The sequence below is a fragment of the Physeter macrocephalus genome, chromosome 11 (assembly GCF_002837175.3).
Source record: "Physeter macrocephalus isolate SW-GA chromosome 11, ASM283717v5, whole genome shotgun sequence".
In the NCBI taxonomy this organism is placed as follows: Eukaryota; Metazoa; Chordata; class Mammalia; order Artiodactyla; family Physeteridae; genus Physeter; species Physeter macrocephalus.
Window position 1 is genome coordinate 40653956 of NC_041224.1, and position 26551 is coordinate 40680506.

Sequence of the window (26551 nt, forward strand, 5' to 3'; positions counted from 1 at the left end):
ACACACACACACACACACACACACACACACACACACACACACAACCTAAGGGAAGAAATTAATTGTACAGATCCAGTTTACTCATATGTAAATACAGGAGATCTACATAATTTCAGTCACTAAAATTTAAATCCGGCTTTTGGGGGAACAAAATAGGAAGACAAACTTATTTAAAATAAAAAATGAGGTTGATCCTGACTTCTCACAAGGGAATGACAAGATGCATGCAACTGCTGAACTGCATTAAAAGAAGAACGCTGTACTGCACGTGGGAGGTAGCAGCGTGTCTCTGTCTGTACGGGTGAGAGGGTATCTGGGGTGCTGTTTATGGCTGCTTTATTTAAGAGGGAGGCCGACCGAAGGAAGTATGTCCAAAGGACAGCAACTGGAACAATGGAAGGATTAAAAAAAATCATATCCTGAAAACCAGCTGAAGGATGTGGAGTTTTCCCCTAGATATAAAACTAGAAAACGAATGCTCTCCTCAAATATATGAAGTGCTACAGCATGCAAGAGGGACGAAAGGTGGTATGAATTGTGAGAAACCAGCAGGAGACAAGACTTTTTTGCTCAATATGAGAAAGACAGTTTAATCCCGGAACTGGCTGTGAGCTGCCCATCAACAGAAGTATTCAAACAGAGGTGGTATAAGCATCTGTCCACGCAGGAGAGACTGGAGAAGATCTCTGAAGTCTTTTTTTTTGAAGGAATTAAGACTGCTTGATTCTAATTCTACCTCTGCCTTCTTAAATTAAGAAGGTTCTCAATGGAAATGTGAAGAACACCTGGGAATGGTCTAGATTGGTGTTCCTCGAACTAAGCTACGGATTCCGTGTGATGTTAATAGGATGCTGTATTCAAGTAAGGTTGAGAAACACCACATATTCCAGGCTGTATCTGCATATCTGACTCACAGCACATACTGGCTTTAAGCTGTCCCAGAGTAACCAAATCTATGTACCTGTGTTTAACTCAACTGTTTTTGAAATGCTGCTATGGGTGCTCAGTTCCTCTCACAGGAACCTTACTGTGATGCAAGCCTACATTTCCTTATGGGAAAGAAAACTCCCAACAATTTAGATTTATGCTTTTAGTAATTAATCGGCAAAAGAACCTTACCAAAAAGAATGTAAAGGAACCCCGTATTGACTCAAAGGACCTCAGAGCTCGAGAAAACACAACAATTTGGTCCACTCGCTCATCCAGTGCTCAATTCCCCCTTCTACCCTCCTCACCGCTGAAGCAGTTCCACGATCTCAAGAGGGTACAGAGAACTACTGTGTGCCAGGCATGGTTCTAGGTCCCACATTTGTGTTCTCATGCTACTCTTCACAACCTCCAATGAATTATTACCTTCCTTTTCAGAGGTGAAGAAAATAAGTCTCACTGAAGTAAAATCTGTCAAAAGTCAAAACAGGTATCAAGTGCCAGGGTTCAATGCCTCCTGAGATCTTAAATGTTCTTCTCCCAAAGAGAGAAAAATCAGCAGTAGGATCTGATGTAATAGTTAGCAGTGAATAAAGTACCAAATAATTTTCTTCTTCAGAAGACACCCAGAATTCACAGAAGCCCTTTGTGTTAGGAATACGAGAATGTCACCTTATTCTCTGATCGTTGTCACAACTTTGGTTACCCAGACTGATATGGTTATTCCCCTGTGAAAAACTACTGCACGGGTTTGGATGGTAAAATATATGAGAAGTTTAAACCTCATTTACCAGACCTTCTGTTACAGAAAAGTCTTTCTATTTTTGCAAAATAAAATATCCTAAGTTGGCAAAACTTCCGCTCCCTTGCCCCCAAGATTTTAATATTTAAGGCCTCTGGCTTTCTAAGATCTTAGTTCCTGAAAATCAGATGATAATGTAGCTTCTGCAAAAAAAAAAAATATTAAATGAGTTTAAGCTTTCTGATCTGAGAGACTTCCACTGTTATTCACGGTATTTCTCACTGTCTCTACCTTTCTTGCCTTACCGAGAACATCACTGGTGGCCATGATGTCACACGTGTACATTGCTGCCATCAGACGCTGAGGTTTCACTTGCAGTGCATAGCGACAGGCTTCCTTCATGGTGGCAATGAGCTGTCCTGAGAAGGGTCCATAGCAGTCGGTGAGTGAAGACTCTCCTTTCTGGGAAGCCCTCTTCTCAAAGGGCTTGGAGCAGCCACCTTGCAGGTCTTGGTGTTCATCTCTACCAGAACAGGTTTCACCTTCCCCCTGTCCCTCTTTAACCAGATCACTTTGTTCTTGATTCTGCTTATCACTTGCTGTTTGGTCTTCAAATTTACTTAGGTCCCATTTTTCCAGAACAAAACAGACACCCATGAGAGGCTCCTCACACATGGGGCCAGAGAGGGTTGCTAGCTGGAAGCCACTCACGATGCTGTTGCCCAAATCTCGGTATCTACTGGCTTCTTTTGAAGCTTTGCCATCTGGGCCTGTCCATACTGAATTCTGAAAATCTTTACTTTTATTTACTAATATGTTGGGCCCACATTTTCTTGGGCCAAATGACAAGATTTGGTCAACAGTGTTCCTCCATTTTCTCCCTGTTAGATGTTGCTCTAGTTTTCCTTTGAATTCCCAAATTTTCTCTTGGGTCTTCTGGTGAATCATCTGAGTGTTTTTACCCTCATTCAAAGAGGATATCAATTGCTCCATAGAACGAATCAAATCACTATTTTCTTCCAGAATCTGAGTGACTTCTTCTGGAAGGGGCATGGCTCGAACACTGAGTGTGGCAAGTTTATTGGGGGTTGTCATGGTGATTAGCCCACCAGAGTAAACTTGGATTCCTTCAGGGATTCTGTTTTGATCTTCTTTTGTTTGGTGTATGACTGCAACTTTTTGTTGTTTGCCTATTTCTTCATTGACCATGTCAACTTTGGGGGGTTTTGTGATTGTTTCTCTGAATGGAATAATGGGTTCAGATACACTGATTTGAATCTTTGCAAACCTACAGAGTCAAGAGAAATAACACAAGGTTATAATCAAAATGGCATCAAAACGCCCATGTAGAAATATTACATAATGAATATTCTGCAAAAACATAGAAATACAAAAATTATTTTACTAGGAAATATTGGTAATTTACATTATATCAGAATTCAAAAACCGCTTTCATTTCAGATTCAAAAGACCACCTCTAATGGGAACAGACCTTCAGGGAGTTCTTTGCATATACTAGAATCTCACTGCTTTGTTCATTCTCAAAATAAACCATGTATTTAGATAAGAATGTTTTGAGTGGAGAATAAATGTTTTAATAAGATTTGACATGAATTCTTTAAAATAATATCTGCCACTTTAAGAATCTGGAGAAGAAAAGCTCAGTGATTATAACTCTAAAGAGACAAACAAAAAAAAAAAATCACAGAACTTCAGGATATCCAGTCAAATCCTGACAGTGGATTTGGCTTTGATGAGGCTCATGGTGAGGCTGGCAAGACCTAGGAGTTTGTCTAGAGTAGCACTCTCCAAAAGATCTTTCTGAAATAATGGAAATGTTCTATATCTGTACTATGATTACAGAGTACTTGATATGTGGCTAGTACAACTGGGGAAACAAAGTTTTAATTTCATTTAATTTTAATTACATTTAAATAGCCACACGTAGCTACTGAACATTTGAAATGCAGCTAATGTGACTGAGGGACTGAATTTTTAATCTTATTTAATCTTAATTTAATTTAAAATAGCCATATGTGGTTAGTGGCTACTCTACTAGACTGCATAGGTCTTGAACCTCATAGGTCTTGAACCTCAGCCTGGCACCAAGTTCAGAAAGCCCCCTTTCTCACAATGTGTCAAGTTTAGTTTCATGCTGCACTTTCTTCCAGATGAGCTACAAGTTCACAGAGGGCAGATTCTGGAAACTGGCATGGTCTGATTCTGATGACAAAGAAACCACGCAATCTTTCCTTTTCTCTTATTTTCTATTTACCTCATTCCCAGGTAATACTAAACCTTTGGTCTGGTCTACTATTGGCAAGGTGGATGGACATATGTATAAATGTACATATATATATGTATGTACACATACATAAATGCGTGTGTATGTACACATATATAAGACATTTTTGGATCTAGGAACAATGCTTTTTCCCTGGGAAATGTTATTCAATAAGGAAATTAAATACTAAAAGTAAAAGGTTTTGAAATGCTTACTTTTGATTCTAGATTTGTTTTTGCTTTCTATATTTTGTGGGTTTAGGGCAGGAATTTGGTTTATCTGATTTCATACTTTGTGATAAAATTGAAAACTCAATGAATGGATGGTTTTCTAAAAATATGTTACCAAAACTGACTTTAGAATACAGAACCTGAATAAATCATAATGTATGGAAGAAAATTAAAATTTTCTAAAAATAAAAGTCACTTCCAAGAAAGGTTTTGGTTTTGCCAGAGAGTTTGTTTACTTCCAAGGATTAGTTTATTCCAATGCTATATACATTGTTGCAGAATATACAAGATGGATGTCTACCTGACACTGTATTCATTTAAAATTACTCTGATACTTGAACCCGACAAAGACAGCAGACATACACAAAACTGTAGTTCAATCTTACCCAAGAATTGAGACATAAAATCTAAGATAAAATAACAATGACAAAAATGGATATATATGTGTGTGTTTTGGTTTTTTTTTTTACTAATCACTTATTATGTATGAGGCACTGTGGTAAGTGGTTTACATGTGTTATTTCTTTAGTAGGTATATTATTATCCTCATTTTGTAGAGGAGAAACTCAAATAAGAAATATCAAATAACTTCTCCAAAGTCACAGAGCTAGTAAGCTGGGTTTCAAATTTAGGTCTGACCTCAGAATCCATGCTCTTAGCCATTATGCTACAATGAAAAATCCAATTAAACAGCATATTAAAGGAATAATTCATTACAACACCAAGTAGTTTTTATTGTAGGTTCTAAAACTTGATTTGTATTAGGACATCTGTTAAAATATCACATTAAAAGTGTCTAATAGGGCTTCCCTGGTGCCGCAGTGGTTGAGAGTTCGCCTGCTGGTGCAGGGGACACGGGTTCGTGCCCCGGTCTGGGAGGATCCCACGTGCCGCGGAGCGGCTGGGCCCGTGGGCCATGGCCGCTGAGCCTGCGCGTCCGGAGCCTGTGCCCCACAAGGGGAGGGGTCACAACGGTGAGAGGCCCGCGTACCGCAAAAAAAAAAAAAAAAAAAGTGTCTAATAAAGTAATCTATGTAACCATCTTTAAAAATGCTAAATTGGCATTCAATAAAAGTTAATACCCACTCCTGGTTTTTAAAAAAGAAAAGCACTTAGAAATCTTAGAAACTGGAAAATATTTTTTTAGTTATCTTTATTTAGAGAAAATATGTTCAACATACTTAGAACATTCAAGAAAACCAACTGCACAGCTTTGAAACTATGAGAGTTGAGTACTATGACACTGTCCTATTTTCCTCATATCATAAGGTCAAAAGGGCTACTAAAAGTCATATTAGTCCTTCCAGTTTCTAAGGTTCCCAAGAATTCTCCCATAGTCGTCACTTATAAGATTAATTAAAATCACTCCACACCATGGAAGGGGAGGTGTGCGTTTGGTTGTCACACCTACAAAGTGCCTCAGGGCTAAAGTTTCTTTAAATCCTGGCAGTGCAGAGCCTGTGATTACTTCAAAAGAAGCGCAGTAGACTCCGACTACATCAGCAATTTCCTGTGGCTTCCTGCATATCTGATCATGACTATCTTGAGAGGTGTAGGATAAGAGCTCTGGCAGTTTCTCTGGCCTAGAGATCACAGGAGCCTCCTTGTCTCCCACGCATGTATATAACGCATTCCTGCACATGTGTATCAAAGTCAAAAAAGCTTATATATTAGAAGGCATAGGCTCTGTCCTATGAGAGGTAAAAAAAACTCTCTAGCATTATATATATGTTCTCATTCTAAGTGTATAATTATAAAATTTAACAGTCATATAGAACAGTACACAAAACAAAACTCTACTGGATCTATGACTTATCACAACATGAACACCATGTAAATAAACCACTACTCAAGTTAAGAAACAGAACATTACTAGCCCTCAGAAGGCCCCCTTATGCATTCTCTCAACCCCATGAAGGTAACTGCTATCTTGATTTTCATTGTAATCCATTTTAAATTATTTTTTTTTATCACCTAAACATAAAACCCCCATACTGTATAGAGTTCAGTTTGGCCTGCTTTTTGGACTTTATATGAATAGAACAAACATTTTTTTCTTCAATTGTCTTCTTTTGCTCAATATTATGTTGTGAAGTTCATCCATGTTTGCGTAGTTAGCTTGTTCACTGAGATTATTCTATAAAATTCCATGGTATGGATTTACCATAATTTATTTGTTTATGCATTTTATTTTGAGTTTTTTCCAGTTTTTGGCTATTAAAATTTTTGTTGCTATGAATATTATTGATGCACATTTGTCCAGCTTTGTGTTAAGTATATATAGAATAGAAATGGGAATAGATTTGCCAAGTCGTAGGAAATAACTATCTCCTACCTTAGTAGATAATACCCAAACTACATTCCAAAGTAGCTGTACCAACTCCCACTCCCACTAGTTGTGTAGGTGAATTCCTACATCTTTGCTCTACATCTTTGCCACCATTTGATGCTGTCACTTTAAAAAATTTCAACCACAAACAAGTAATTCAATTAAAATCAGTTTTAGATTTAAAGGGGGAATTTTACTTGAAATATAATTCTAAGTACCATAAAGCATTATTTTTAAAGAGGAGTTAATGGCCTGAGAAATGTAAGGTTATTTAACATTGGATTTTAATTTGGTAGCCAAGAGTGTGAAAAGAGAGAAAATAAGTTAGTTCAAAAACTCCAAAAAATAACATAACATTTCAATACTGTTAAGAAAAAAACCCTCTGAGAATTGTTACTATTTTAAAATACATTATGCCTTACGATTTATCCAATTAGGATTATTCTCTAATCAGCATTATAATTATACCTTCAGAAATTCTAAGAAAATGGTGACAACATGAAAGAGATGGAAAAACCTACCTTCCAATTTTGTACTAATTATGGCTATAAAAACATTTAAAGAAACCCAAATGGATGGTGCTGCAGGAGCAGCTCTTCTTATTCTACTGTATTATTATTATTAGTAGTAGTAAAGTAGTACTGTACTACAACAACAACTATTACTACTACCACCACCACCAATTTTACTAGGTTGTTTTAAGGATTGAAGGAGACACACAGAGTTCAACACAGTGACTAACATGTAGTATTTAGTATGTAATCATGTTGATTATTTATAATTATTATTTTAGCTATAATTATTATTATGGTTATTAAAGTCCCAGAAAATTGAAAAATAAAAGGAAGGAAGGCCATTACAGGGTGATTCATCAAAGAAAAACCAATGGCCAATAAACATATTAAAAAATGTTTCAGGGGGGCTTCCCTGGTGGTGCAGTGGCTGAGAGTCCGCCTGCCGATGCAGGGGACAAGGGTTCGTGCCCCTGTCCGGGAGGATCCCACATGCCGCGGAGCAACTAAGCCCGTGCGCCACAACTACTGAGCCTGTGCTCTAGAGCCCGTGAGCCACAACTAATGAGCCTCCGTGCTGCAACTACTGAAGCCCACACGCCTAGAGCCCGTGCTCCACAAGAAGAGAAGCCACCCAAGGCAGGGGACACGGGTTTGAGCCCTGGTCCAGGAAGATCCCACGTGCCGCAGAGCAACGAACCCCGTGCTGCAACTACTGAAGCCCACACGCCTAGAGCCCGTGCTCCACAAGAAGAGAAGCCACCGCAATAAGAAACCTGTGCACCGCAACGAAGAGTAGCTCCCGCTCACCGCAACTAGAGAAAGCCTGCGTGGGGCAACAAAGACCCAACGCAGTCAAAAATAAATAAATTAATTAAAAAAAAAGTTTCAATATCATTATTAAGCACAGAAAGCGAATACTAACAATGAACACCTTTCATTCGTCTTCCAGGTTGGTGAAATTTTTTAAAATTATGATATACAGGGCTGGCAAAAGTTTGGGAAAAGAGACACTTTCAAATACATCTTGCTAGTTACAGTGTAAACTGGAACAGCCTTTCTTAAGGAGAATATGGATCATAAGCCTAAAAAATATGCCAGCAATATAATATGCCACCTTTTGAATCAGCAATTATACTTCCAGAAGTTTATCTTAACCAAATAATCAGAGCTGTGTATAGATATCTGTAAGTATTTGAATACATATAGAACAGACTAGGGATTTATGGACCCAAATGTAATGGTCATAGTTATCTCTGCATGGTAACTGAATGATTCTTTTTATTCTTCTGTATTTCCCCAATTGCTACAATAAACATATATTACCTTTGGAATAAAGAGGAAAAACATAATTTACAAAAAGTTATTTGGGATGCCAATTTTATGACACTTATGTATTACCATGATACAGAAATATAAAGATTTACCGAAGGTTTACATTGTAGAGACCACGTCAATAAGGAAAGGAAGTCTATCCTAATTACAGCCTATGTTTACAAAATACGATTTTGTTTTGTTGCCCTGATATGCTGTGTGTGTATATGCTTAAAGTAAAATACATATATATGAAAATATTTTATGACTCAAACTAAAAATGCAAAATTATGCAAGTATAGCAGTGAATACTATTTGTCAGTTATTAAAAATTAAATCTATGATCCAGTAACGCAATAACAGTTCATGTTTAAGTTGAGGGCACTTAATTTTTCTCCAAAGGCAAACCACAGTGTAAGTTCAATGGTTTTAGGAAACACTAAAGCATCCCACCGATTTGGGGGCTATCATTTCTCCATCTCTGTTATCACCTAACCTTTCTTTTAAGTCATCCAGGCATCGTTGAAGGTGGACTTCCCCTGCTGTGACTAAAACGTGCTCTCCCGTTTCCTGAATTAAAATCTGGACGCAGGGATCAGCTTGGTTTAACAGTTTCATTCCTCTGACGAGCTGAGGCATTTCACCTAGGTTAACAAAATGAAATACTGATTAAATACAAGATAAGGACTAATATAATCTAAAGATAACATCTGTGAGAAAACTGAAGGGAAAAGTATAATGAAATAAACTCTTAAAATAATGGTTTACTGTTCTTCCAAATAATATAGCAACGTGAAGAAAACTACCCTCTAGTAATATACCTGTACAGAAAGCACACGTGAGACACGTGTCACAAACATATCACTGAGACTCCCAAAGCTGATCTATGCCACTTCTTCAAACACTCAGCAAATATAAACTACCGTTATACTTGTAAATCCACCTAAATGTATTACACATGTATATATACCTAGAAATGTAACAGAACTCTTCCCAAACAGTACCTATACAACTATAAAACCAACAAATAAGCAAAGGAAGCATTCAATATGATACTCAATTCAAGAAACTGTACCAGAAGCTCATATTTAAAATAATGATTTATGAAACTGCTTGAGAGAACTGTGGATTTTATTTTATTTTATTTATTTATTTATTTTTTTTTGTGGTATGCGGGCCTCCCTCTCTTGTGGCCTCTCCCGTTGCGGAGCACAGGCTCCGGACGCGCAGGCTCAGCGGCCATGGCTCACGGGCCCAGCCACTCCGCGGCACGTGGGATCCTCCCAGACCGGGGCGCGAACCCGGTTCCCCTGCATCGGCAGGCTGACGCGCAACCACTGCGCCACCAGGGAAGCCCAGAACTGTGGATTTTAGAATAAAGCTGCCCTTTGGGTGAGAGGTGGGATACACTAAGTAGCCATTTTATCCCGTGAGCTATGGGCACCTTCTGCATTCCACTCTGCTGGTGCTTTCGGTATCTAATTGCTTGTTCCCTACAGTTCTTGGGGTACAGGTAAGGATTTGGATCTACATCTTGAGTTCTGCTGCTTTTTCACACCTTTCATATGCATGGTGGCCACTATTCACTCAAGGCAGGTCACAGGAATTCTCTTGTTACTAATTTAGCAGAGACCTTGGCTTTGAAGGCATTTTTACACAGTCTTGTTTCACTTCTACGTCTGAAGGAAGGACTCAGTTAATTCCTCAGTGCTTGGCTTTCAACATGCCAAACAAACCAAACCACAGGACCTTCTGCAATCAGTGGTTTTTCAATATATTCTACCCAAGTTGACTACCCATATCTATTCCATATCTATTTATTTTCCCCTTATCTATTTGTTCTTTAAATAAGCTTTTCTTAATGATAACTAACACTTTATAGCGCTAAGTGTGCCAGATAAGCACTTTACATATATGAACCCCTTAACTATGAGGCAGGGATGATTACTGTTCTCATTTTACAGATGAGCAAACAGGCACAGAGAAGCTTAAGGAACCTGTGCTCAAGGTCACAGACACACTGGTTTTGAAGCCTGCAGGCAGACAGCCATAGAGCCACACTCCATAATGGGTGTCGGCACCCTCACAGGTCGTGGTCATGAGCCACATGTGGGATGCATGAAATGCTGATGGAAGACAGGGAGTGGGATTTCACTGTATGTGGGGGTGACGGATGTACCCTCATGTTTCCTTTTCAGCATTTGTAGTCTCCTTTGCCTAATTCAGTGGACAGATATTATCTAGTGTTAAGTTAACCTTCACAGAATTTGAAATATGGGTTAACAAGATTCTTGCACAAAGACCACTAATAATACGTATCACACAAGCCCAAGGGAATAATTAAAAAAAAAATGACAAAGCTTTTTGTCAGCTCTCCATCACCAAATTACAAAGTACAAAACAATGTTACCAGTATGAGGACCTAATAAATTCTTTTTTAAATTTTTCCTTATAAATTTATTTGTTTATTTTTGGCTGCATTGGGTCTTTGCTGCTGCGTGTGGGCTTTCTCTAGTTGCGGCAAGCGGGGGGGCTACTCTTCGTTGCAGTGCGCAGGCTTCTCGTTGCGGTGGCTTCTCTTGTTGCGGAGCATGGGCTCTAGGCACGCAGGCTTCAGTAGCTGTGGCTCGCGGGCTCTAGAGCGCAGGCTCAGTAGTTGTGGCGCACGGGCTTAGTTGCTCCGCGGCATGTGGGATCTTCCCAGACCAGGGCTTGAACCCTTGTCACCTGCACTGGCAGGCGGATTCTTAACCACTGCGCCACCAGGGAAGTCCACAAATTCTTAAGAAAACAAAAACAAAAAACCCACTCACATTCACATACACACTTAAATCTGTCACTTCAAGGCAAAGGTGACAGTGTTACAATAAGCAAAGAAGAAGCTTTTTCAAAAGAAATTTGGCCTGTCTGACCAACAGAATACTGCAGAAGTGATATGTGATTTCTAAGGCTAGCTAATAACAAAAGGTACTGCAGCTTCCGTTTTAGTGTCTTGGACTACTGGCTAAAGCCAGTAACCATACGGTGCTCCAGGAAAATCAAGCAGCCATGAGGAAAGGTCCCTGTGGAGGAACTGAGGTCCCCAGCAAGCACCAACTTATGAGCACCTGTGAGTGAACCACCGTGGAAGTCCAGTTAAACCTTCAGACGGCTGCAGCCTGCTGTGATATAGGACTACAACTGCATGAGACATCCCCAAACTGAACCCTTCCAAAATTCCTGACCAAAGGAACCGTGAAAAATAATAAGTGATTACTGTTCTTTCAAGTCACCAAATTGTGGAGTAATATGTTAGGCAGTGTTACATAACTAATGAAACTATAAACCACAATCATAAATAAATAATATATATTCACCTATTTATATATACAGTGCATATCTCCATCAAATAAAAATAAGAATATTTTAAAGACTGTTATTTCATTTTCATCTCAATTTTTAAAGTAATTTCTATGTTTGTGTATATTTCATAATGTACATAAAACATCAGCACAAAAGTTCATGTATCTATATGAACATATGTATAGAGGGCTCTTTTCTTTTAACTGATATGGATAAAGGATGAAAGAATTCTGGAAACCAGTAACCCTGCTCTCAGGTAAATAGAATTTCTTGGATTCCTAAAAATAAAGATCCAGAGGCAGGAGTCTGAATCCTGACTCAACCACTTACTAACTGCTAACTGTAAGGCCATGGGCAAGTTAACTAACTTCTCTAAGCTTCAGTTTACCTCATGTGAAGATGAGGATAAAAAATAGCACAGGGCTGTTGAGAAGATTAAATGAGATAATGTCAAATCCTTAGAATGTAGCACACAGTAAGGATCAATGATGATGCTGAAAATAATAATGGCTTTGGGCATGTGGAGTTCTCTGTGTTTGGGTGCTGGATTTTGAGTAGACCCCGTGGGCATGGAGCAGAGTGGCGGCCACCATGACATCTGGACCTCAGCTTAGGAAGTCAGAGAAAGAAAAGTGGAAGAACAAATGCTCGGAATGCCTTCACACCGAAAGAAGAGTAAAAAGGCCATCTTCTAGATTAGTTAACCCAGTTTGTCAGCATGAAAAAGAAAAGAGGGCCTGGGACACATGTTCTATTCAGAAATAAACAATGCAACTGCCCAGTGCTTCTCAGGGGCAGTACTACTGGGAAGTTGAGGTATAGGAGGGTGGGACATCCCAATAGTCATTAGACATGTAATCCGTAAAGAGAGGGGCTATTGCCCCAAAGTAAGGATGGGCATAAGAAACTAGGGCAAAGAGTAAAGAGACAATAAATATCCTCTGAGGGCTCAGAGGAATGAGACTAGCGTCAAGAGAAGTATTCCCAGACATTCTAAATGTAAAATAAGATGCTGACATTGTAGTAACAAGAAGACAGAACAATGGGTATAAACTTCAGACATGGAAATATAGAATGGGGTACACTTCAATAACATAATCAAGAATACGCATGGCAAACCCAGCAAGAACAATATACTTGATTGGGAAAAGTAGCAATACTCCTTTAAAAATTATGAAGAAAACTGGGTGCCCCTTCTATAATTTTAGTTTATTTTTTACAAAGTTCAGAAAAATCTAATGCAACATATATGAGGAAATAAATTTTGGCACTCAGATGGACAATCTTAAGTAATTCTGTTTATTAGATTACCTTGTTTATGAGAAAGAAATTAATCTTACTGAGTCTGCTATGGGACAGGAAGTAAGCTAGGTACTAGGATCTCTCATCTCATGTAGCCAAAGCTGTACAGAAGGTGGCCCTTTAGGACTGGGCTTTTACTCAGCTTGGATAATAGCACAGAGTAGCACACAACTATCAAACAGACTCCAAAAAATTATACATTTCTCTTAAAACATTATAGCTTAAATTTCTTTAATCCCTGTTTTAAAAGTAAGAAATAAGATTTAAATAAATACTAGAAACACCTAAGAATAAATTACAGTTGCCAGACTCAAATGTTACAACTTACATAAAACTGAGCTTTCTTATATTGTATGTGCTTCTTAGGGTTGGAGGCAGTTAGCAAGTAGAATAAAAGAACAAACCATGAGGGGCCGGGATCTGGACAAACCCACAAAGAGGAAGCAGGCATTACACAGAATGGGGTAAATCCATGCAACAACCACAGGCACTGTCAGTCCACAATGACAGCTCAGAAAGCATGCCTGTCTGAGGCCCAAGGCAGATAGCTATTTACTAAGACTGAGGATAAAGGCCAGAGATGCAGTCCTCCAAATACATATCTGCTCAAGGGTCCCAGGGATCCTCAATGGCTAGAATACGTCTTAGGAAATGAGGCAGAGACAAGCTTTCAGAAGGCCCCAGCTCTGGGGAGAGGAGGGATATACAGATGCAGGGGCAATGAGGCCATTATATACCTCAACAGAAAACTGCCATTTTACACATTTGTTCTCTGGTTTCCTTAAAGCAGTCTGGAGATTCTTCACTGACTACCACTAAGCACTGGGAACAGCAAAGTCACAGGGAATAGGGGGGTTAGTGACAATCATGGGAAGTAAAATACAAGAGTCAATGAAGATTGGCCAGGCAAATGGTATAAACCAAAGACTAAGAATTAGTTATTATAGGGACTGGCATATGTAGGTGTCACACAGCCAGACAGAAAGAGGCAGCAAGTGCTTTCTAAACAAAGAGGAAATGCTCAGTGTCCAGATAATCTAGCAAACCTAGAGGGAAGAGGGTATGAATTTTGAACCAAGGAGCCTGGGATAAGATTCTAAGAACCATTCACACAAAACATGAACTTTGCTGAGACACCACCCTGTGCCAAGGTTCTGGGGGATGCAGAGATGACCCTGTTTCTGCCATAAAGAATACAGTATCCCTGGAGGACGAAGGTGCCTAAAGACTCCTGGTTCCTAAGACAGAGGTTAGATTCCCCTCAAAATGCTGGTCGTCTGTATGGCCTCATGGCTGGGCAGGTTACTCCTATTATATACCTTCATGAAAATTCATAGTCTAATACTGACACAAATCATGAGGAACCAAGCATTAAATGCAAGTATTTTAAAAATGTAATGAACATCACATGCTTTTAAAAACAAGGTCATCTTACTTGGGTGTTTCGGTTCAACAGCAACTCTCACAATAGGGGTGGCTTCAAAGTTGAGTGGTATAAATGGCGGGCAGGATGGCAAGGTACACAGTGTTGCCGATTTCAGCACAAAGTCTTGAAGGCCTCCTATTCCTGCAGGGAGGAAAAGATCCATGGAGTCAATAAAAGATGATAAATTCTGAATTTATGTTAGAAAAATAACAACATCAACCCAGTACATATGTCACAGAGAAAAAACACTAAACAAATTGGGCTAAAACATACCTACTTTGACCACAGAAATGATCATGTCCAGAAACATATGTCTGAAAATACTAATTACTTTTTAAATTGTAACTCTTAGATTTTAAAATACATTAATTTGATGAAGATGAGTCTACTGAAATAATCTCTTTTGCCAAATCTACTCGCTTGTGGGTAAAGGGGATTTAGAGAGGAGAATATCAGCTACTCCCCCACCTCCCTCTCTTGCCCACTCTCCACTTCAGGCTCCCGGCTGATAGTTGCATAAGGCTCTAAAGCATACATATTTGTCTTTGAGCAGATAGGAGCAGAGAGAATGCCCCAAAAAAGTGAGATGAAGGGGTCATATTGAACCTCACATCCAGAGTAAGAGCAGACAACATTTTAGAACAAATTAAGAAACACAAGGGCGATTTTTGTGCTTTGGGGTTAAAGAAGTAAGAATTGAAGAGGGCATGGAAGGGGAGGCTACCTGTTTTAGGGGAAGGTGACATAGGAGAAAGGGGCAGGGATATTTAATCGGCAGTCTGCTTTTGCATCTCGAGCTTAGTAACAACTATGAAAAGGAAACAAAGAAAACAACTTTGCTGCCTTCAGCTGACAAACGGATGTACAGGTACAGGGCGCCAGGGTGCCACACAATCGACCATTCAGCCTGGTGGCGGGGAACTGAATCTGACCACACAGTGTGAAAAGCCCCCTCCCACCGCCCCTTCCGAATGCCTCCAGAATTCACCATCCCACTACGTTAAGGGATCGCTCCAACTGTAAGAACACCTTCCTTCCATTAGGCTGAAACGTGTTTCCCCCATCTCTACACATTGTTCTTAGTTCAGTTCTCCAAAGGTCCACAGAAAATGTGCTTCTACTTTTACCAACTACCCTTTGGATTTCAAAGGCATCTGTCAGATCCTTTTAATACTCTCCTGCCTCACACTAAACCTCATTAAGCTCCTTTAACTGTTTAGCTCATGACATGATTTCTAGACCTTTCGTGTGCAGGGGATCCTCTTCAGACTAAAGTTTCAAAGGAGCTAAATTCATTCCCAGTGCCTCTGGTTTATTTATTTGGTCAAGGTCTAAACTTATTGCTGTCCTTCTTAGCCCAGCACACAGAGAGACCTATACCTGGCCACAGCTTCTTGATAATGTCCTCCATGTACCATGATGTAACACATCTGGGTCTGCCCACGTTTCCACCAAGTCTACTAGAAATAACAACATCTCCCAAGAGGCTAGGGGTTTAGGAAAACCCCACAGTAAATATTCTCTTTCAAACCTCATCCATCCTGCTTCTGACCTCTGACTAGCATGCATTTCCTTCCTGCACACACAGCACATGGTTTCAATGAAAAGATAAATGCTGGTCTCTCCTCTGTATCACCAGGGATGCAGGCTGCAGAAGGTCAGTATATTTTGAACACTGTCTCTTTAAACTTCTGGTTTACATTTTGCTGTTCAAATCACCAAATCTATTCTTGCTATTTAGATATGCCCAGATTTGTGAACAGATTAAAAACATGAAAAAATTGAAACAAAAAAAGTCAATACCACAGTATTCCTAGTCAAGATTAAAACTTCATGGAAAAAGTTATGCTCCAAAGATAGTAAAAAAGTCACTATCTATAATATGCCACTATTTTAACAAATTTTTTAATATAATTTAAAAATCTAAGAAAGGAACCATTCGAATTATTTGGCTGAATCACAAGAAAATGATTTAAAAATCACTTTGAGAATTTCTTGATGTACTATCAGATAATTATTAAGTGTACAACTTGATATTTATACAAAACACACTTTAAAACAAACTTTCTGTCTTAAAAATAATGCCATCAGGTACAATTTTGAAAAAAAAAATGAAACAAAACAAATCACCGTATACCCATAACCACACCATTTGAATACTGTCACTATATTCATTTGATGCATTTCCTTTTTTATTCCCTCCTCTACTGGCACACATACTTTACACTGTTATAATCTCCATATAATTCTGTGTCATTTTTTTTTCTATTTAAATCACATGATTTTCACTTCAGTTGTTTAAATCACAATTATATCAATCAAGGAGGCATAATTCCTTCACATAAAGTTCACGTGCTAAAGCAGTTTTCAACTGGGATTGGAGCTGCAGAATGTGTTCCCTTCAGGGAATCATTTTAGAAGTTTTGGGATGGGAAAAGTGATAGGTCAGAGAAAAATATGCAAAATTAGCATGGCATGAATTTGTTTCAAGGATTAAAGAGGGTGTAAAGCTTTTTCCATGTATGTTTTAAAAAAAAGCATATGACTTAAATAAAAGAAAGACAGAGAAAAAACAGGCTGATGAATATGCAGCAAAAGGAATTTACTAAACACCAAGAATTCTAGCTTGTTTTTATACAAACGCCAGTAACTTTTGTCTGACTGAAGATGAACAATTCAAGTCCTCTCTGGTCCTGATTCTTCTCTATATAACAAGGAGTATTAGACATTTTGAGTGAGTGAACTCTAGCTTACAGGCTGGGGTGACACCTGAGTAAATACTGAGTTCTTCCACTGGGTACACAGGCCCTCACCAGGATGTGTACCATACTCTTCAAACTTTTCTTAATCAAAAATCAGCATTTTGGGCTTCCCTGGTGGCGCAGTGGTTGAGAGTCCACCTGCCGGCGCAGGGGACACGGGTTCGTGCCCCGGTCCGGGAAGATCCCACATGCCGCGGAGCGGCTGGGCCTGTGAGCCATGGCCGCTGAGCCTGCGCGTCCGGAGCCTGTGCTCCGCAACGGGAGAGGCCACAACAGTGAGAGGCTCACGTACCGAAAAAAAAAAAAATCAGCATTTTGCAAACACTGCCAGACCAAAATTTTTTCCAGGTTCTCTCTAATGTTTCCTTTTACAAAGTATTCTATTTTTAGTTTTTTTTTTTGAGAAACTGCCATACTGTTGTCCACAGTAGCTGTACCAATTTACATTCACACCAACAGTGTAGAAGGATTCCCTTTTCTCCACATCTTCACCAACATTTGTTATCTGTGTTCTTTTTGATGATGGCCATTCTGATAGGTGTGAGGTAATATCTCATTGTGGTTTTGACTTGCATTTCCCTAATGATTAGGGATGTTGAGCATCTTTTCATGTGCCTGTTGGCCATTGGCATTTCCCCTTTGGAAAAATATCTATTCAGATATTCTGCCCATTTTTAAATCAGGTTGTTTTGTTTTTTTGATGTTGAGTTGTAGTAGCTGTTTATATATGTTGGATATTAACCCCTTATGGTCATATCATTCGCATCATTTGCATATGTGACTGATATGACCCAGTAATTGCACTCTTGGGTATATATCCGAAAAAAATAAAAACACTAATTTGAAAAGATACATAAACCTCAATGTTCATATTATATATATATAATAGAATACTGCTAAGCCATAAAAAAGAATGAAATTTTGCCATCTGCAGCAACATGGATGGACTCGGAGGGCATCATGCTAACTGAAATAAGTCAGACAGAGAAAGACAAATACTGTAGGATAGCACGTATTTGTGGAATCTCAAAAATACAACAAACTGGTGAATATAGCAAAAAAGAAGCAGACTCCCAGATATGGAGAACAAACTAGTGGTTACCAGTGGGGAGGGGGAAGGGCAATACAGACACGGGGGAGTGGAAGGTACAAAACTATTGGGTGTAAGATAGGCTCAAGGATTTATTGTACAACAGGGGGAATATAACCAATATTTTGTAATAACTGTAAATGGAAAGTAACTTTTAAAAATTATATACAAATTAAAAAAAATTTTTTTAAGTACTCCAGAAACAAGCAACGTTAAGGAGCACATCTTTTATGATATGAGACTGAAAATACTGTGTGGACCCTGAGAGATGGTTTGGTCTTCTGTTGACAACTTTTTTTCTTTAACAACCCCCTGCTGCACCAGTTGAATCAATCTAGGATGAGGGTACACTGGCAGCAGTAAGATGGTGAAATCATTACTGAATTCTAACACTGCTTCCTGGGGAGGAGCCTGTTAGCTGTCTGCAGAGAGAACAGCATTACTATCTTTAGGAAAGTTTCGATTCGTAAACTGCTCTTTCATTGCTGGTATAAAAATAATACTGGAATTAAAAAAAACTTTGTGGGAAAACATGTTACTGCTCTAGCTAGAATATGGTCTCCTAATTGCCAAAGTTTTATTTCAAGACAACTTTAACATTACTACACCCAGAACCATCAACCTGTTCCTCTTAAACTGTTTGATAAGACTGAGTTAATGGATTCCTTTAAATCTTCATAGTAAATGCAAGTTATGTATCATGGATGTCTACAGAGCCTCAGGCCTATGAGAGCAATAAACACTACTTTAGAAGAGATACGAGGATTCAGACAACTATTAAAACCAAACCAAACCAAACCCCTTTTTTTTTTTTTTAAAGTACAGGTTCCCAAAGTAGTTGGTAAGAACCTAGAAAACCTTTGGTTTCAGAAGACTACCTTCTGCTCTAGGTCCTTCTGTCTTTGAATACCAAAGAAGCCCATATCCTCTGACTCTAATTTTACGCCCTTATTCTGCACCTTTCTGGAAACTCAGATTCTACTCTCTTTGAGTCAATTACATAGGATATCAGGGGATCCATGCACTTTATAACTCCTATGGAGGGAGCAGGCAGGTAGGTACAATAAATATAAAATGGGCCTTTTCCAAGCCTGCCTGCCGAGCATCTCCAACACAGACCAATATTGCTGAAGTTTTCAGAGGACTGGTCCAGTCTGTCCATGATGCTAACTAAGTAAGTTCATTAAATCAACTGCCCTTTACCTTCTTGGTGTTATAGGAGGCCCCGGGGAAAACTCTTGCAACAATGACATCACCATGTCAGGATTTTTTCCCTTCTCGTAGGGATAGATGGAGCTCATAACCAGCTAACAGTTACATCAAGATCTGGGGTCCTTTTCTCAGAAGAGAGACTACAGTAAATGGAAAATGTAACACCTTAAGAATCAAAACTTTTTTTTTTTTTTTTTTAAAGAGCCATCTAGACTTGCTATCTTCGTCTATATTCCAGAACAGGTGGAAATGGGGCCCTCAGGGTCCAGAACCAGGTAAGGGAGCTATAATTAGGTGTCACTGTGGAGTCTCAATTTATGCATTAAGACCACTTCCATTTATGCCAGATCACCACTCCTGCAAAACAGATGACTCAGTCGAGCTGGCTGTCACCAAGGGAATTAACACAGTTGGAAGGGTCTAGGATTAAAATAGTGGAAGAAATTTCACCTTGAACCTGGAGGCAATGCAGACTACCTGAATGGTGCCTAATATTCACTCAGAGTGAATAAAAGGGCAGTTACTTCCGACTGTCTCTTGGTGTGTTATACCATGATAAAGGATCTACTAATGCTAGTCCAGGAGAAAGGATGAAGCACATTAATTAATTAAAATATTTGAAAACAATGTTTTCTATTAGAACAGAAATAGATGTGAAGGACTGTGGGGAAGGGAATACCAGGCCAGGGACACAGCATATACAAAGTGCTGGAGTGTTGTGGGAACCCAAAGTAGTTCAAAATACCTTATGCATAGAATACACCAAGCGGCTGGCAAAACAGGAGGGTGGGGCTTCCCTGGTGGCACAGTGGTTGAGAGTCCGCCTGCCGATGCAGGGGACACGAGTTCGTGCCCCGGTCTGGGAAGATCCCACATGCCGCGGAGCGGCTGGGCCCGTGGGCCATGGCCGCTGAGCCTGTGCGTCCGGAGCCTGTGCTCCGCAACGGGAGAGGCCAGAGCAGTGAGAGGCCCGCGTACTGCAAAAAAAACAAAAAACAAAAAACAAAAAACAAAAAAAAAAAACAGGAGGGTGAAGGAAAACAGAGAGATTATCAAGGGATGTGGATATCAAGCTAAGCTTAGACTTTACTCTGAAGGGTGTGGATATGGAAACAAGTAGATGAATTAGAGAGAAATGAGGTAAGCTATCAGTCTTGGTGGTTACGTAGGAGCTGGAAAGAAGGGACAGGAAGAAACGAGGATGAAATCCAGATTTCTAACTTGGAAAACTAAGCATTTCTCTACCCTTCTTTTAGGTTCATAAGTTCTTCCTATCGTTTTTTTTTTTTTTTTTTTTTTTTTTTTGCGGTACACGGGCCTCTCACTGCTGTGGCCTCTCCCGTTGCAGAGCACAGGTTCCGGACGCGCAGGCTCAGCGGCCATGGCTCACGGGCCCAGCCGCTCCGCGGCATGTGGGATCTTCTCGGACTGGGGCACGAACCCGTGTCCCCTGCATCGGCAGGCGGACTCTCAACCACTGCACCACCAGGGAAGCCCTCCTATCGTTTTTATTAGTTCTTCAGTGTAATAAACATTTTAACTCTTATCATATTTTTTTTCTCCAGACTATAGTTTCCCTTTTGATTTTGCTTCTATTTTTTTCTCTTTAGTACCTTTTTGAGCTTTTTCTATTTTGTGTCTAAACTTCAGAGCTTACAAACTTCAGTGCTCTCAAAGAACTGATATTCATTCAACTTTCTGTTAGTTTTCCAAGAATTTAGTTTCAAGGGCAAGGGCACAACTAGGCACTTACATAAAGTTTCTTCAATGAACAAGTGAACCTGAGCACAGTTCCTGTCCTCAGAGCTTAAAATCTGGAGGGGGACAAAGGCAGATAAACAGGCAATTACAATATAATGTGATAAATGTCATAACAGGAAAAGTACAAGGTTTATGTGGAGAGAGAAATTGAGAGGTTAGACTTCCTAGCAAAGTTGACATGTAGGAGTATCTGAGATAACTCTGCAGATGCTGTGGGAGGAGAGTGTAGAGGGGGGGAAATGGCACCACTGGAGGTCCAAGTGAGAACCCAAAGTCATTATCTACAGCTGCAGTGTGGAGCAGAAGGCAGGACTGAAAAGACATTTTCAACCCATTCATTTCCACTTCTCTGAGATCTTGCAACTGCCATCAACTTTTTTTCCTTAGTCAACATGCATTCTTGTGATGTTTGACTTGGAATCAGAAGGACTGGAATTTAATTAAAGCTCTAACCTTATGCCAGCTACCTAATCTCTCCCTAGTTTTAGTTTCCATACATATAGCATGTGGTACTTTCATAGGGTTACTGTGAGCCTTAAGTAAGATAATCAAATAAAGAGTTAACAGTCGCTGGCACCGAGTGAGCACTCAACAAATGGAGGTGGCGGCAGTTATAATTGGTTGTAGTAGTAACAGTAGTTGTCAGTAATAGTTTTGTTAACCAAAAAGGTTTTTTTGTGTATAGTATGAAGTGCATATTTAATTTTTCTATATACTATTAACTAGTTAACTGTAAAGAAGGTTATAATAACTTCTCTATAAGGTACAAATTCATAATCATATCCATTTATAAGCTTTAAATCCTGTCCCACTGACCTAAATTTATATTTTGTATAGTAACACATGGGTTTTAAGTGATGCTCCTTCAAAGATGTGATTCCAATTCAAATTATTTCAGTAAAATGGAAGAAGTGTACAATGTTTAGCACATAAGAAGAATAAAATGCCTAGTATAGTTTAAAACAATGCTGGAAATTTGTTTTAAGATTTAAAAAGAAAAAAAAAAGAGATATGGCTTTACACAACCAGAAATTGTAACCAGATTTCTTCTACCTTTAAACTCGAAATATTTCCAAATAAAAACAGGAAGCAGAGTCACTACTGGATGAAATGGCAACTTCATCACAAGTACACAAAAGATCCTAGTTGAAATGATCAATGGAAGAAAACTAAGGAAAAACTGAATGCACAGTGAAACTAGAGAGGGCACTTCAAACTTTGAGCTATTTCTGTTAACTGTAGATCAAATTAAAGAAAAATAGCAAGTGTCAGGTCATAACTCCATTCTTGAGAAATTAACACAACTTAAGAAAAATGATTACATACATAGTGTACTAGTAGTGGTCTACTTGATAACAGACCAATGGAAATGAAGAGTCTAGAAACATGTATGTGTGAAGGTAGAAAACCTAATGAAATGGACAAAATAATACAACTGCATCTCTATCATACACCATCTAGAAAAATAAATTTTACATGGAATTGAAAGCACAAGTCATAAGATGATATCATAAGACTGAAGACTGATAATGTCTTACTATATTATAAAATCTACAAAACAAAAATGTCATAAACAAAGTAAAAAGTTATAAAATAGATGTTTTCAATGTTTAAACAAGACAAAGGATTAGTAAGCATAATATATAAAGAACTAGTACAAGTCAGTGAAAGAGACATGCAACCAACAGGAATATAGGCAAAGAATATAGTTTCAAGAAAAGACACTAAAAGAAAAGGAAGCTCTAAACATTCAAAAAACATACAAAAAAACCCTTAATCGCATTAATAATAAGGTAAATGTAAATTAGAACAATGAGATACTATTTCACACCAATACAACTGGTATAAGTCTGAAAAGAAACCACGTTTGGCAAGTATGTGCAGAAATCATAGGTCTTATGAACTGGAAGTGGGAAGAAAAACCGTTACAACTATGCAGGAGAACAATTCTGTGATGTTGAGCCAAATACACACAGACTGTGCAACTCACCAGTTTGATTTCTACTCGTATGTCTCAAATCAGTGTGAGTAGCAGGCACAATAGTGTACCAGTAACATACCACAAACAGTGGTAAAACTCTAGTGGTAGAAATCTAGGTGATTTGGTAATTGCTGGGAGCACTTCTGGTTGGGGCCGACTACAGGCATTAGCGGGCAGAACCACGGACCAGTGCCTTGGAATGTGTGCAAATGTCCCACACACACAAAGAACTTTCCCAAACCACACAGCTTTTGAGTATTCTGCTGGACAAACCTATTAATAATGATCCGAGTTTAGATTTAACTCCATTTTAAAAGTGAAGTATTTTTTGCACAATTTAACACATGCTGAATTTTCAGGAATTTTGTTCTGAAAATGAGCTATTCACCATTTTACCAACAGCCACTCATGGCACCCCAGTCATCAGTACCATACATCTGCATCAAATTGCATCTGTAGCTGTCACATTCATGGTGGCTACAAGTATGTATCTAACTTGATTATGCCATCTAGTATAGTCACATTGGAACATTTACACACTGCAGGGTACTTCATTTTATTGAAAAAAAATTTTTTTAACCAGAAGGTAAGAAAACAGCCTTTTTGTTGCTCCTGCGCCTTGAATGCTTGCATTGTTTGAATTATCACACAGCAATAAACCCTGGCATTATGCTGTAAATGCATTACATTTGAATTAATCAATTTAGGCCCTAAAAACTGAAACTGTGCTCTCACCTCTGGGCTGCTGGACTTGGATTTCCCTGGTGCCTGGTGTCCGCAGAGGGAGTCTTGGATTCCTATCTGATAGGGAGCTGGAATGTTTCTTGAGGTTAATCAAGGTCCTGGGAGTGAGGTGTCTGATAGACTCAGACTGAAGGCCCTGTTCAATCTTAGTTCCATGGAAAGACCCTAATCTCCGGGTCCACTCACAGGCCACCCTGGCATTAGATGTGAGAATGCATCACCTGATGCGACCCCTGTGTCCTTTACCATTTGTAACGATCACTTTTCCAAAGGTAAATATTTTCCTCAAAGTCAATTCAGGAATTATGGAATTTAGAGGGTCCTATTGAACCTTATATTCTAATATATTGCGATTTCTTTCCAAGTAGGGCTCAAAACAGTGGGTGAAGGAATACTTCACACAATTCCTGTGCTTTTTAGATTTATGTCAATAAATTTCTACTGACACTTATGTTTACAGGTCTGTGCTGAGCACCTTGGAGGAGACAGAGATGAAGACCAACATCTCACAACTTTCTCTCATTTTAGTATTATAAATGCTCCTAAAGCACTTTTAAAACTCAGTCACATTATTGCTGATAATTTATTCCAATCCCTGAACCTTGGAGCTTGAGATTTTTGTGACCATCGCCATGTGTCTGCATCTTGATGTGGCACAGTTACTATGGCATGGCACAGACACAACTTACTTGTATTAGAACCTACCAAAGAAATGTAATTCCTAAGGGGAAAAAATAACAATGATAGAATGTTAACGAAATTTTAAGCAAACGTAGGTTATTTGAATTCAAGCCAATACTTTTTCCACTACATGCATTACTTCCCTGTGAGAGGCAGCTTTCAAAGCAGTTCTGTTATTGTGGACCAATCACTTCACAGACCAATGAAGTAAGAATAAGTACTACAGGTTGAATTTTTTAATGTTAATATTACCACTACAAAACTACAGTAATCAAAACAGTACAGTACTGGCACAAAAACAGAAATATAGATCGATGGAACAGGATAGAAAGCCCAGAGGTAAACCCACACACCTATGATCACCTAACCTATGACAAAGGAGGGAAGAATATACAATGGAGAAAAGACAGTCTTTTCAATAAGTGGTGCTGGGAAAACTGGACAGCTACATGTAAAAGAATGAAATTAGAACACTCCCTAACACCATACACAAAAATAAACTCAAAACGGATTAAAGATCTAAATATAAGGCCGGACACTATAAAACTCTTAGAGGAAAACATAGGCAGAACACTCTTTGACATAAATTGCAGCAAGATCTTTTTTGATCCACCTCCTGGAGTAATGAAAATAAAAACAAAAATAAACAAATGGGATCTAATTAAACATAAAGGTTTTTGCACAGCAAAGGAAACCATAAATAAAACAAAAAGACAACCCCAGAGTGGGAGAAAAGTATTTGCAAATGAAGCAACCAACAAAGAATTAATCTCCAAAATATACAAACAGCTCATGCAGCTCAATATAAAACAACCCACAAATAACCCAATCAAAAAATGGGCAGAAGATCTAAACAGACATTTCTCCTAAGAAGACATACAGATGGCCAAAAAAGCACATGAAAAGATGCTCAACATCACTAATTATTAGACAAATGCAAATCAAAACTACAATGAGATATCACCTCACACCCGTCACAACGGCCATCGTCAAAAAATCTACAAACAATTAATGTTGGAGAGGGTTTGGAGAAAAGGGAACCCTCTTGCACTGTTGGTGGGAATGTAAACTGGTAGAGCCACTATGGAGGTTCCTTAAAAGATTAAAAATAGAACTACCATATGACCCAGCAATCCTACTCCTGGGAATATGCCTGGTGAAAACCGTAATTCAAAAAGATACACGTACACCAATGTTCACTGCAGCTCTATTTACAATAGCCAGGACATGGAAGCAACCTAGCTGTCCATCAACAGAGGAACGGATAAAGAAGATGTGGTACATATATACACTAGAACAGGGGTCCCCAACCCCCGGGCCGCAGAACGTTGCCAGGCGGTGGCCTGTTAGGAAACCGGGCCGCACAGCAGGAGGTGAGCAGCGGGCGAGCAAGTGAAGCTTCACCTGCCGCTCCCCATCGCACCCTATTGCTCGCATTACTTCCTGAACCATCCCACCACCCATCCCCCTCCAGCCCGTGGAAAAATTGTCTTCCACGAAACCGGTCCCTGGTGCCAAAAAGGTTGGGGACCGCTGCACTAGAATATCAGCCATAAAAAAATAACAAAATAATGCCATTTGCAGCAACATGGATGGACCTAGAGATTAAGTCAGACACAGAAAGACAAATATCATATGATATCGCTTATATGTGAAATCTAAAAAAAAAGGGTACCAAAGAACTTATTTACAAAACAGAAGTAGAGTCACGGATGTAGAAAACAAACTTATGGTTACCAGGGGATAAAGGGAGGAAGGGCTAAATTGGGAGATTGGGGTTGACATATACACACTACTATATATAAAATAGATAACTAATAAGAACCTGCTGTGCAGCACAGGGAACTCTACTCAACACTCTGTAATGGCCTAGATGGGAGAAGAATCTTAAAAAAAAAAAAAAAGAGTGGAT

The 26551-nt window shown here is 39.1% G+C and overlaps 1 protein-coding gene across 1 annotated transcript in view; it reads right to left on the reverse strand.

Annotated features, from left to right (window-relative positions):
* EFL1 (elongation factor like GTPase 1) overlaps positions 1 to 26551 on the reverse strand; it is a 122737-nt gene that overhangs the window by 23611 nt on the left and 72575 nt on the right. Inside the window, exons 10-12 of the mRNA XM_024129766.2 lie at positions 14418 to 14549; positions 8835 to 8982; positions 1975 to 2957 (exon numbers count right to left, since the gene is read on the reverse strand). Of these exons, the coding sequence (XP_023985534.2) occupies positions 1975 to 2957; positions 8835 to 8982; positions 14418 to 14549 (1263 nt within the window). The remainder of the gene's footprint in view (positions 1 to 1974; positions 2958 to 8834; positions 8983 to 14417; positions 14550 to 26551) is intronic.